Genomic DNA, 13,404 nt, shown 5'->3' with positions numbered 1-13,404 from the left:
GGGCTGGAAAGCCTCAGTGGTTCAGGAAGCCTCATTTGGCCATCACTACTTAGATCATTGAGACCCCACGAGGTGAGATCTTGCATGGAGCCCCAGTCTGAGGGAGATTCACAGTCATGTTTAGCTTCTTCCATTTTCTAATGATTGCTCCAACAATGGACCTTTTTTCACCAAGCTGCTTGGCTTTTTCCCCAAAGCCCTTTCCAGCCTTGTGGAGGTGTGCAATTTTGTCTCTAGTGTCTTTGAACAGCTCTTTGGTCTTGGCTATGTTAGTAGTTGGATTCTTACTGATTGTATGGGGTGGACAGGTGTCTTTATGCAGCTAACGACCTCAAACAGGTGCATCTAATTTAGGAGAATAAATGGAGTGGAGGTGGACATTTTAGACTAACAGGTCTTTGAGGGTCAGAATTCTAGCTGATAGACAGTTGTTCAAATACTTATTTGCAGCTGTATCATACAAATAAATAGTTAAAAAATCATACATTGTGATTTCTGGATATTTTTAGATTATGTCTCTCACAGTGGACATGCACCTACAATGATGATCAAATGGACGATTGCCAGTCAGTCCAGAGATGGAGATTTCAACACCAACTGCCGAAATCCCATTAAAGAACTGGTCAGTGTTCTTTGATTGTCCCATTCTCCGGACCGAGTTCCTCGATCTGTCTCTGCCAGTCCCATGGCCATTTCATCCAGTTATTCCAATGAGGCGATTGTATATAGCAGTTTTCTACTCCGTGTATCCCTAAACATCGAAATGAATTCACAAAAATTTCTCACTGAGTGATCTAAAGTAGCCTCTTCGCCTCTCATGCTACTCATTGGTTGTCTACATAAAGAGACCATCTTGTTTCTGATGCTGGAGGACCCTACTGTAGGCCTTATACTCGGACTTCCCTGGTTACACCAACACTCCTCTATGATCAGATGGGAACCCAGCTAGATCCTGAGCTGGAGTCCTGCATGTTTTCTGAACTGCCTACTGCCTCTTCATCGCATACCAATTAATAATCCAGTGCTTCATTCTACACTCATAGAAAGTCCAGCTGACGGTAAGCTCAGTCTCTGTGTAGTAAATGCCACTCCATCTAAAAACAGGTGATGGTGATTTACTACTAATTAAGGAACCGGCTTTACTGATGAAACACGCATGAGATTCGCAGGTGATTTTTTTTTGCACAGCCTTACCGTAAACTCACACAGACAGACAGAGAAACTTCCCTATCCACTTCCCCTGATTCCAGCCCCCCCCAGAGGAACTTTGTGGAGCCCGCATCTTCTCTAAGTTGAATTTCAGAAGTGCTTACAACCTCGTACATATCCATAAAAATGACAAATGGAAGACCGCCTTCATAACCTCCCCAGGACACTTTGAATACCAGGTCATGCCATATGGACTCTCCAGCTCAACATGTATCTTCGAAGGCTTCATGAATGAAGATTGCCATAATGTCAAAAAGGTACTACATATAATCAAAGATCACCAACTTTATCTAAAATTTGAGAAGTGTGATTTTCATTGTCCCTCTTTTTACTTCCTTTTTTATATCACCAAAGATGGCATTTAGATGGACCAGGGGAAAGTTCAAACTATCCCTGACTGGCCCCCTTCCCAAATCAAAGAACTCCTATGTTTCCTACGTTTTGCCAGTTTTTACCATAAATTCATCCTCAATTTCAGCCTCATTTTAAACCTACTGAAAAACCTTTTCCTTAACAAACCCAAGTCTCTGTCCTGGCCACTGGAACCCAATTTGCTTACCAACAGCTAGAGGAAGCATTCTGTACAGCCCCCATTCTCATTCACCCTAACCTGGAACTCACATTTATCGTCGAAGTGGTTGCATCACCAACTGGAGTCTGTTCTATCACAACATCATGGAGAGCCTGCACTTCTCAATCCTTGTGCTTATTTCTCACGAAAGTTTTCCCCTGCGGAGCAGAACTATGACATAAAATGGAACTGTTAGCTATTAAGCTTGTGTTGGAAGAATAGAGGCACTGGCTGGAGGGAGCCCATCACCCCTTTACAGTAATCACCAACCACAAAAACCTTGAGTATCTTCGGAATACTAAGAGACATAACCCCAAACATGCTCCACTGGGAGGCCCAGAAGGTAAAATCTCTGTGTTGACCACCTTACATAAGGACCCTTCAAGCTTCTCCAGGCTCTAGAAACCCAGGCAGCCAACATGTTAGCTGTGTCCCACTTCAAGGGCTGCAACCTTATAAGCATGAGATCTTTCAAGGCGGAAGCCTCAGAAGTTTGCGAAGAGAACTGAAATGAACGGTCTAACCTTCAGAGGACCCATAATTGGCGTCACCTGCTGCACGCGCCCACCGCACCTGTCAGCAGGACACAGCTGAGCCATTTTTGACTTATTAAAATAAATATGAAATCAGAAAAATATTCATTTATTTTGGAAAATATGACACGTTGACGTAGATTAAACTATTCAACAGTAAATCAAATTAATCAACCTTAGAAATATATGCAACATAAAAAGAATAATATTAACACAAACCATAACTTATACTAAAACAGTGACAAGAATTTTTTTCTGATAAATACAGTTTTATTTAATAAAGGTTTTAATTGTTTATTTTAGAATATTCACCCATTATATGCAGCCGTTGCAGACGCGCAATAACTCTTGGGATATCCTCAGCTGTTAATGATCCATTTGTTCTATCCTTAACAGCGCGGAGAAATGAGGACGCATTTTGAGGCTTCATTCTAAGCATCCTTTGAATTGGGACGGCCTTACTAGCTTCAAGTCGCGCTGCTGTGACGCAATCGGTCTTAAAATACGTCCTTAGAAGGTCGCAACCTTTGAATTGGGACACAGCCACTCTCTGACTCCTCCAAACTCAATACTGGTGGCTTAACATGACTCGAGATGTTGACCAACATGTCAGAGGGTGCTCAGTCTTTGCTATCTCAAATAGGGTTCTCAACGGGTTGAGTCAGCCCGACAAACCCGACAGGACCCGTGGGTTCGGGCATGGTTCGAGTCAAAAATATAAGCAAATGACTCAGGTTGGGTTGGACCTCGGGCTTAATCTTTCCGCTCAGTGAAAAAAATATATAAATCATTGCTGCTGTTCACTGTAAGAAAGTCTGGCTGCTGCGTGCAACGTGCATCACAGAGAGGGGCGAGGGCAGACCTGTTGCTGCTGCGTGAACACCTGTAGCCTGGAGAGGATGACAGAGTTGGAGAAAAGTAACCTTGCCGCAGGTGAATTCACTGTCGCTACTACAGGCTGGGTACATGTTTGAGTTATTTTTATTTATTTTTGTGTGATTTTTTTAAAGGTATATTTATATAGCCTATCTATATATTTAAAGTTTATCGTTTCAGTTGTTTGTATTGTTAAAAGGCGTGAACATTAAAGGTTGATTTGAATTCCCATCTGCTGGTCAGGATAATAATAGCCTACGATAATGAGAAGAAGAAAAAAGGTGGGGGGCGGCAGCTTCGGGCTGCGGCCAGGTTCAGGCAAATATTTCATGTTGATGTATCGGGTTACATCGGGTCTGGACTTTAAAAGCCATGGGCCAGGTCAGGTTGTAATTTTCTGGCCCATTGAGAGCTTTAAATCTTAAAAACACCACCACAGGTAAACTGGTCCTTTTACCTATTCCCAGACATCCCCAGTCTCATATTGTGGTTGACTTTGTAACTGACTTGCCTAAATCAGACGGATTCACCTGTTTTTTGGTTGCAGTGGATCAATTTTCCAAGGCCTGGCGACTAATTCCTCTCCAAGGGTTACCTACTGCCCTTGAGACCCCAGATGCTCTGTTTCAGCGCCTATTCCGAAATTTCTAAATACCAGAGGACCTCATCTTGGACAGAGGGTCCCAGTTTACCTCACAGGTACAGAAAGCATTCTTCAACCTTCTTAAGATATTTGTTATTCTTTCCTCAGGATATCACTCCCAAACTAATAGCCAGACTGACCTAAAGATCCAAGACATCAGTTGCTACCTCCGGTCCTACTGTCACAACAATCAACACATCTGGAATCGCCACCTTCCCTGGGCCGAGTATGATCTCCCTCAAACAGACCACCACAGGGCTTACATCCTTCTACTGCATACTTCCAGTGCATCCCTGGTCCAATGAACCCTCAGACGTCTCCACTGTTGACCACTGGTTCAGAGAGAGCGAGAGAGTAGCGTATCATTCTGACCGTTTTTACCTATGATATTTTAAGTTTTTAAAAATGTAATGCTTTCTTACATTTACATTACATATAGTTCTCTAGCAGACGTTTTTATCCAAAGCGACTTACAAATGAGGAAAATAATAGAAGCAATCCCATCAACAAAAGAGCAACAGGTACATAACTGCTCTGAATATTGTCTCGGTTAACCTAACGCAGTACACGAAGCAGGAACATAGAGTTTTTTAAAGATTATGAGTATGTAAAGTAAAGCGTATGAAAGAACAGACTAGGAGAAATAGTAAGTACTGGCAGTGCATAGTCTTCATTTGGTTTTAGAAGGTTGCAAACAACTCTGCTCATCTCGTGTGGCGATAGGCAGATCATTCCACCAGCAGGGAAAAGTCTAGAAGAACATGCATGAGAGTGATTTTGTGCCTTTATGTGAAGGCACCCACAAGCTGCAGTTCACTTGCAGAGTGCAGACATCTGGAGGCCGTGTATGACTGAATTAGTGTATGCAAGTATAGGGGAGTGGAGTCAGTGGCCGTCTTGTAGGCTAACATCAGAGCTTTGAAATATTCAGCTGGTCGTCAATAATCACTTCAAGGTTCCTAGTAGTTCTGTCTTTGCAAGGCTCAGCTGCAAGTGATGGTCCTTCATCCCATATCACTTAGGCAGGTGGAAATCCAATCAGAAACCGTAGGATCATCAGGGTGAAATCAGAGATGAAGTTGCATGTCATCACCATAGCAATGGTAGGAAAAGCCATGTTTCAGAATGACAGAACTTAAGGATGTCATGTAAATTGAGAAAAGCAGTGGCCCAAGTACTGAGCCCTGAGGCACCTCAGTAGTGAGATGATGAGACTCTGACTCCAGGAGGTTATTCAGTGAGATATAGGAGGAGAGCTGGTCATAAACAACAAGCTTGAGTGTCTTAGCAATAAATGGAAGGATAGACACTGGTCTATAATTGTCTAGAAGTGCAGGATTAAGTGTGGGTTTCTTAAAGGGATAGTTCACCTAAAAATGAAAATTCATTTATTCATCATTTATTCACTCTCATGTTGTTACAAACCTGAGTATATTTCTTTGTTCTGATAAACACCAAGGAAGATATTTTGAGGAATAATTGTAACCAAACCATTTGTGAGCCCCATTCACTGCCATGGTATTCTTTTTCCTACTATTGAAGTAAATGGGGCTCATGATCGGTTTTGAGATTCCTTAAAATATCTTCCTCTGTGTTAATCAGAACAAAGAAATTTAATAGAATACATCCAGAAAATACAAGAAATGTGTATATAGTATTAAAAACTGTATAAAAATTTAAACTGATGTGTCAAGTTTTTAGGGTAAACTCCACTTCCACTTGAGCAATAACAGGGAACTGCAGGATCTCCTAAACATTAAATAAAATTAAATTCCAATTTTAAAGAAATTTGTTTTTTACTTCATTCTGCTAAAAAACGCTCAAGATGAGTTTAGTGCCAAGAGAGGTCACACTAAACACTGACGATCCCTAAAGAAGACATTTAGGGGCAGTTTCCCAGACAGGTATTAAACTAGTCCTAGACTAAAATAAATGTAAGAGCTGTCCGAACTGAAAACAACTTGCACTGCCATATCTTAAAATACATCAGTGATCTTTGTTTTGCCTCAAAATGCACACAAGTAATGTTTTAATAAGGCATGTGTGAGGACTCTGCCATAATCTTGTTGGTAATTATATCTAGTTTTGTATGGCAGGGTCCTAACAGTACAATGTTTTGTGGGGGAGAACGTGGTTTTGATATTGTCATATCAGACCACGCTTTTCTCGTGTCTTGTGACTTTTCCCCGCTCCCTTGCATTTTCCAGTCTTTGTTTTTATGTCTTGTTTAGTCTAGTGTTCTGTTTTCATGTGTATATATATATTTATATATATTTATTTATATATGAATATATTTAGGGTTTTGTCTTGTTTGTATTGTGGTTGTCTTGTGTTTGTATGTGTTTTACAGGTTCACGTGTGCTTCCTCACAGGTGTTCCTGCTCTGTGTGATTGCCTCATCATGTCTTCCTCACCTGTTGCTTGTTATCCCGTCATCTTGTCTGTGTATTTAATCCCTGTGTGTTTAGTGTGTCTTTGCAAGTTCGTTTGTCAAGATTGTCAAAATTTGTCAAAGTTTGTCTATATACTCGTCTGTCATGACGTATGTTCTCGCCATTTCTAGCTACGCTAGTTTCTAGTCTTGTTTTGTGTCTGATTCTAGTTTGTGGATTTATTTCCCTACCCCAGTCTGAGCTCACTGTTACCCGAGAGTTTTCCTGTGGACTCTGATTACTCTACGGCTCTCTGGACTGTTTCTCTGCTGCCTGTTACGGACTGTCTTCAACCATTGTTGGATTTATAGACTGGTCTATAACTTTACTGCGGAGACTCATCGCGGCAGTGTCGCTGTCCACTGGAGAGGTCCTTCATCACTGGAGCTGTCCAGCTTCTCTCATCAGTGTCTCTAACGCTCTCTCTCTCTCCCTCTGCCCGCCGCAGGATTTACCCCTGTCCCAGTGGCTTCCGTGACGCGGCGCTCACGGGAGCGGTCTACGCACCCTACCCCGAATCGGGGTCTCCATACTTCCTCCCATCGTTCGTTGTCTGGCCGGAGCCCGAGCGTGTGTGGTTCATCGTTCCGGTGCCTGTGTGTGTTCCCCGTCTCAGCCGTCTGCCCTGGTGTGGCTATATGCCCAGACGTGCCATTGTCTGTTTGCTGTCATTATTGTTTAAATAAAACCTTCTGTTAACTGCATTGGGATCCTCTGTGTTTTGTGCCTGACAGCATGTTTGTTAAAACTAGTTATATTTCCTAATTAAACTAAGGCCTAGTCATGGTTTAAGCTAATCCCTGTCCAGGAAACCACCCCATTGTCCTGAAAATAAAATTGTTTATATATTGTTTACATATTTCCTGTATTTTCTGTTTGTATCTTAATAAAATAGATTGAAAAATAAATATGGATGGACATTAAAACTTCTAAAACAACAAGTGTGGTGGTGGTGGCCTAAGACCTTTGCACAGTACTGTATATTCAATAAAAGACAAATGTATGAATCATGAGTTCTTCTGTACCGTTGAAAATGATCTCCAGTCCATGCCAGCACTTCCCATGTATATGTGCTTTCTGTCCACTACCCAAAAGGAAGAGTTGAGCTGACCTTTAGTGAGGGCCTTCATGTTCAGGTAATGCACATCTGCACCTGGAGAAATGTACAGTTGTTAGTGATTACCTCAACCTGTTTCTTCACAGTGTTTAATGTTCTTTACCTAAGGAGCAATTGTCAAAATTCTCAAAATATACTACTTAAAAATATTAACATTTAGGAAAAAAATAATGTTTTAAAATGGTTCACCTTAACAAACCAGACAAGCCGAGTACATTAAACTCTGGAATCGAAAACAAATATTCTCATTCAGTGTAAACTGTATGAGAAGGAGGAGAAGTACTGTCTTTCTCTTGTTAGCTCATTATCTGAAATGAGCTGAGATCCCAACGCCCCGCTCCATTGAAGTGAACGAGCAGAGACATCAATATGCATTACTCTCACCTCCTGCCTGCAGTCAATCCCCAATACAGTCTCTCCATTCCTTGATATGCTGAGTTGTTTAATCCGAGTGCACCAAACATGACAACTAAATACTTATTTACTTGCGTAGGTGTCACTATCTCAAAACGCGAGTGTTTTCTTGGTGCTTACGTCGAACAGTACACATGAAGGGCACACACATACACAAACACACAAGTCAGGAAATTTGACTTGCTTTTGTAGTAATCTTATAAAAGACGCGATTGCAAACAGCACTAAATCCTTATTTACTTGCGTCTATGCGTATATCTCCACACAGCAAGTTTATTAAACACAGGATCACATGCATGTCCACGCATTCCTTTGTGCTACTTTCACTATCAACACGTGATGCCGCAATGGCCGCTGTGTTAACAAACATTGATAAGTTGACCATGCTCACTCATCCCTTGTTGTGTTTCTACTATAATGATAAAAACACAAATAAGAGTCCAGACAACGACGGTCAGTTCATCCTGTATGCTTTTTACTGTGCAAAAGTAAAACTCTCGCTGGCCAACCAAACACTAACCCTGTGTTCATTTTTACGTTGACCCAACAGTACCTTTACCAGAGTGCAATAACAACTCAATACACTACATCCCTTAGTAAATTTACCACGATTACTATAGTATTTGTAGCCAAAAAATATGGTTGCACTTTTTTGTAGTAAAATCATGGTTTTTAAAGGTAAACTTGTGAAATTAATACAAACTATTTAAATAGAAAAAAAAAACATATGCCATTTTACTACAGTTAAAGTTACATTCCTACAAGGCTCATTATGCAGCTCATTATGCAAGTCTTTTGTTTCCTCAGCTGTCAATCACAGATTATTCAGGAGCTTTCCAGCCTCTTCGCATACTCCCAGGCAAAGTGTCTTAGAAATTGTAAATCAACATATTGTTTTATGTGAATGAGTAGGCTGAATGATTTTCACATAATTTTAAAGATAAAACTCTAGACTACTATAGATCCCGTTTTGAAAAGTCTTGGGAAAACAGGTTTAGAATGAGTTTTGTGGACTTATATCAGTAACTTTAAAAATTTTGCTTTTTCAAAAACCATGCATAAACATTTTTCTCTCAAAAATACAAACATCCCAGCCAACATTGACATGTGGGCCCCACATGGGTCCCATCTGGGCAGCATGGGTTACATGTGGGCATGGGCTTCACATGGGCAATATATGTGGGTCCCATGTGGGTTTCCTATGTGGGCCCCATATGGGTTTGCCCATGTGGGATAATAATGTGGGCCCCTCATGGCACCTATGTGGGCAAAACATTTTTATGCTTGAAATACATCTTTATACATTTACAATCTTAAAATAATAACTTTTGGTTGATTGTCACTTTTAAACAAATAGCAAATAATATAACAGATATGATTTGATCAGTATAAAACATTTTAAATAAAAATTCATTATTTTTTACATTTAATTTCCATTCATATGTGGACCCCACATGGGTCCCATATGGGCAACATGGGTTTCATATGGCCATGGGCTTAACATGGGCAATATATATGGGTCCCATGTGGGTTGACTATGTGGGTCCCATACAGGTATGCCCATGTTGGATAATAATGTGGGGCCCTCATGGCACCTATGTGGGCAAAACATTTTTATGCTTGAAATACATTTTATACACACTTAAACTCTTAAAATTATTACTTTTGGTTGATAGTCACTTTTATACATGGAGCAAATAATATCACAGATAGGATATGATCAGTATAAAACATTTTAAATAAAAATGCATTATTGTTATGCATTTATTTGTGATATTTGTAATGTTAACCTGCCAATTATTAATTTTAATTTGCACAGCTGAGCAAGAGTGAAAATAAGAAATGTCAGAAAGTTCATCAGTTTGATAAGTGTGTTAATTAAAGAAATGTTTCAAACATTCTGAAAGGAGTCTGATTAGTGGAGTCAGGTGTTTCATATAAGGAGACCTCATTACGATCTGCTCACTGCTACGACACATTACGCTTGACAAAGTAGTCCTGCTTCAAATGTTTTTAATTGTGATTTTTTTCACATAATATAATATAATATTTTAAATAATATTTGCTAAAATAGGCAGACTTTTAAAATTACAACTATAAAGATGATAAACATTTGAACTACAAGAATTTCCGCTCAGACGCAAGGATACGGTTTCTATCGGAGCAGCAGGAGTCTCTCACAACTGTTACACTTGTAATTAATCCTGAGTTGTGTTTTTAGAAAATGTAATACTACGGTACAAGTACACGGACTGCACAGGGATGAATCAAAACAAACGTGCAAGGACATTTAATGAGTTTGGCTGTGGATGCTTTGGAAGTTCTTCATAAAACGTTTGAGCAAAGATTAATTGATGATCAGAAGACCATCTCCAGAAGAGTGAGAAATGTTTGTGTTGTTTTTGAGTTCGAAGTAGTTTAAGAGTTTGACTTCTTTCAATGCTTATTTTAAGTGTTATGTTAAATTGTTAGTCATTACCTGCCTTAGCAGTTTTGAAATGTTCATGATTATTTTAGCATTGTATTGTTATAAATTGACAATAAAGTATTTATATATATATTGAACCTTTACAGTTTTTTTTATTTGATTTCTCATATTGCACCTCCTTCATGTTTTGTGATGTTACAGATGAATGAACTGTTGAATATTTATGCTGAAATCTGATATTTACCGAACTGAAATTATTTGCTTTTATCGGTTTTCAATTTAAAACAAATATATTAGTTAAGTAAATTACAATTAAGCATTAAAAGTATAATTATTTCATAATAAGGGACCAGTCCAGTACCCATTAAAAATCCATTCTGGGCCCTGATATGTAACGTGGGCTTCATTACGTAGGTGCAATATGGGCCCTATGTGTGTTGCCCACGTGGGCCCCACATAGGCCCCACTCAGTTTCTATATCAAATTCATGTGGGCAACCCACGTGGGGTCATAGTGGAACCCATGGACAAACCCATATAGGGCCCACATAGGAAGACCTTGCAATGTTGGCTGGGATGTAGCTCATATAATATTGTAGCCCAGTTAATGCTGAACACAGTGTTATAAGACTTTTGCCATTAATATGTTTTTAAGCAACTGAAAAAAGCACAAATGTCTGTGCAGGTCAAAACTTCTCCAGGGCCCTAAGATCCCTTAAACCCCAGAGGGTTAAGATTTTACTATCCAATTTAACTAAGCAACTCTAGGGAAATCCTTTGTATCTAGGAATCAGTTGCCTCAAAAACCTTCAGCAGAGGCCATCAGATGCCATATATATCTGCATTACAGAGCAGATTTAAACACTTTTAATACACTTTCTATTCTCAGCCAAACATACATTTAACTACAGTCGAATGATGCATAGAAATGTTAAGAAGTCGTTCAACCTTGAAAAAAAGGCTTATGTACTATTGACCTAACAAAAGAAACCCAGGATTACAAGTGCTGTTAACGTTTCCTTAAAATTTTTACTCCCTGCCCTGGTCTCTTCAGGTCCTTGTTGGGTTTTTATGCCGCATGCTCAGTGATGGTAATAACGGCGTTAGAAATAAACGGCGTTACTAACAGCGTTATTTTTTTCAGTAACGAGTAATCAAATAAATTACTGTTTCCCCGTTATAACGCCGTTACCGTTACTGACAATAAATGCTGCGCGTTACTATAATTAATCTCACTAAAGCGATTTTCACCAGAGTAGGTTCCCTCATCCAGACAGCTAATGTTTGTTCTAGTGTGTGTGTGTGTGTGTGTTGGGGGCTGAGATACACATCACTGATAATGTTTGGGTGTGTATGTGTTAGAGGGGGTGGGACAACCACATAACCGATGTTGATTGACTTAATTTCCATCGTTAGCCAACCAGAGGCAGGCAGAGTTCATACACAAACATATGCACAGTCCGGGAAGTGCAGTGCAGTGTTGCCAACTTGGTGACATTGTCACTAGATTTAGCAACTTTCTAAATCACATTAGAGACTTTATTTACAAAAAGCGACTAGGACAAATCTAGCGATCTTTTCTGGCGTGATTGGAGACTGACGTGAGAGCATGTATCGCTCTCTCTCCTCAACGAGCAGCGGGAACTGCTGCTGCACTGTCAAAAATAAAGGTACGAAGCTGTCACTGGGGCAGTACCCTTTAAAAAAGGTCCAAATATGTACCATTTAGGTACAAATATGTACCTTTAAAGGTACATTTTGGCAGTTCAAAGTACTAATATGCACTCTTTGGGTACAAAGGTGTACCTTTTTGAAAGGGTACTGTCCCAGTGACAACTTTTGTACCTTTATTTCTGAGAGTGTGGACACTGACAGGCAGTCCGGTCCTCTTTAAAGTTGTAAGAAAGAGCCTCTTCACGTCTGTAATTCTGATCTAATAAAGTATTAAAAAAATTAACCCTGTTTTTTGTGGTAAAAGTGAAGTAACCATGGTTTTTTGGTGTATTGATTGCTATCAGCAAAACCATGGTTTTACGACACCTTACATGGTTGTAAAGGACAAAATTAGTGGTTTCTCTTTAGTGTCTAATTCATTCATTTAACAAATTTTATATTGAGGGCATCCAAGTTATTTGAAATATTTGAACTTTTTTAAAGTAAGGCAATAGTTACTTTGCCTAGTAATTAGTTACTTTTATAATGATGTAACGCAGTTACTAACTCAGTTACTATTTTTGAGAAGTAATTAGTAACTATAACTAATTACTTTTTTAAAGTATAACGTTGCCAACACTGCTCATGCTCCTAAAGAATCCATTTTTATATCAGTTATGTAACAAAACAATAACAAACTGCATTGCTATCAAACCTTGTCACAGTTCTCCTATCAAACCTTGTCACAGTTCTCCTAGTTTTAAGAGATTTTTATCTATGTTTAAGTTTTATTAGTTAATTGTCTAGTTAATTAACCCCTCCTTCTCTGCCATTACCAATTACTGCCATTACCTGTGTCTTGTTTGATTATCTGTATTGTGTATATGAAGAGTTTGGTTCCAAAACGCAATAAATCCATTTTGACAAATTTCGGTAAAAACGTGTTTTCTATAACAAGAAAGTGACAAGATGAAAACCACTATTTTCTGTTACAAACTTTCCCACGGCATCTTTAGGTTATAAAAACATAAAAAATTCAAATCCATAACTTGATTTTCAAAGATTTATTATAAAAACAAGTTATTTTTTTCCACAAAATGCAATAAATCCATGACAGTTTTTTTTCAAAATGCTATAAATCTATTCAATCAATGTATAAATGTCCATTCATCTTTTCCATTATATGTTCATTTAGTTGAACAGTGATATACACTGATAAAAAAATAAACATTAATGTCATTAATCAAAACACTTACTTTGCTATATTAAGATCACTGTCATATTGCTGCGGTTATACTTGACGCCGTTGCTTAGCATTTTTCACAGCGATCAGCTGTAAAATGTTTTAGTCCTGCTTGATTTTCGTTGACTTCTAGTAAAATAATGTAAAGTTATTCATAAGATCCCCTGGGGTCAATGTGTTTTTTTATTATTATTTTTTATTAATTTACAAAGCAATTACAAACAAAATAGGTACAATATAATATCTTTCTATAAATCTAACATTTGTATCTTATCAAATACATACA

At 38.8% G+C, this 13,404-nt stretch overlaps 1 protein-coding gene across 1 annotated transcript in view; it reads right to left on the bottom strand.

Annotated features, from left to right (window-relative positions):
• The window catches only part of LOC129416391 (inactive phospholipase D5), a 65,702-nt gene that overhangs the window by 16,342 nt on the left and 35,956 nt on the right, over window positions 1-13,404 (bottom strand). Inside the window, exon 5 of the mRNA XM_055170697.2 lies at window positions 7,290-7,417. Coding sequence (XP_055026672.2) covers window positions 7,290-7,417 — 128 coding nt within the window. The remainder of the gene's footprint in view (window positions 1-7,289; window positions 7,418-13,404) is intronic.

Source organism: Misgurnus anguillicaudatus, chromosome 11, assembly GCF_027580225.2.
Source record: "Misgurnus anguillicaudatus chromosome 11, ASM2758022v2, whole genome shotgun sequence".
Classification (NCBI taxonomy): domain Eukaryota; kingdom Metazoa; phylum Chordata; class Actinopteri; order Cypriniformes; family Cobitidae; genus Misgurnus; species Misgurnus anguillicaudatus.
The sequence above is the reverse complement of the archived record's forward strand: the minus strand, read 5'-3'. Positions and strand labels throughout refer to the sequence as shown.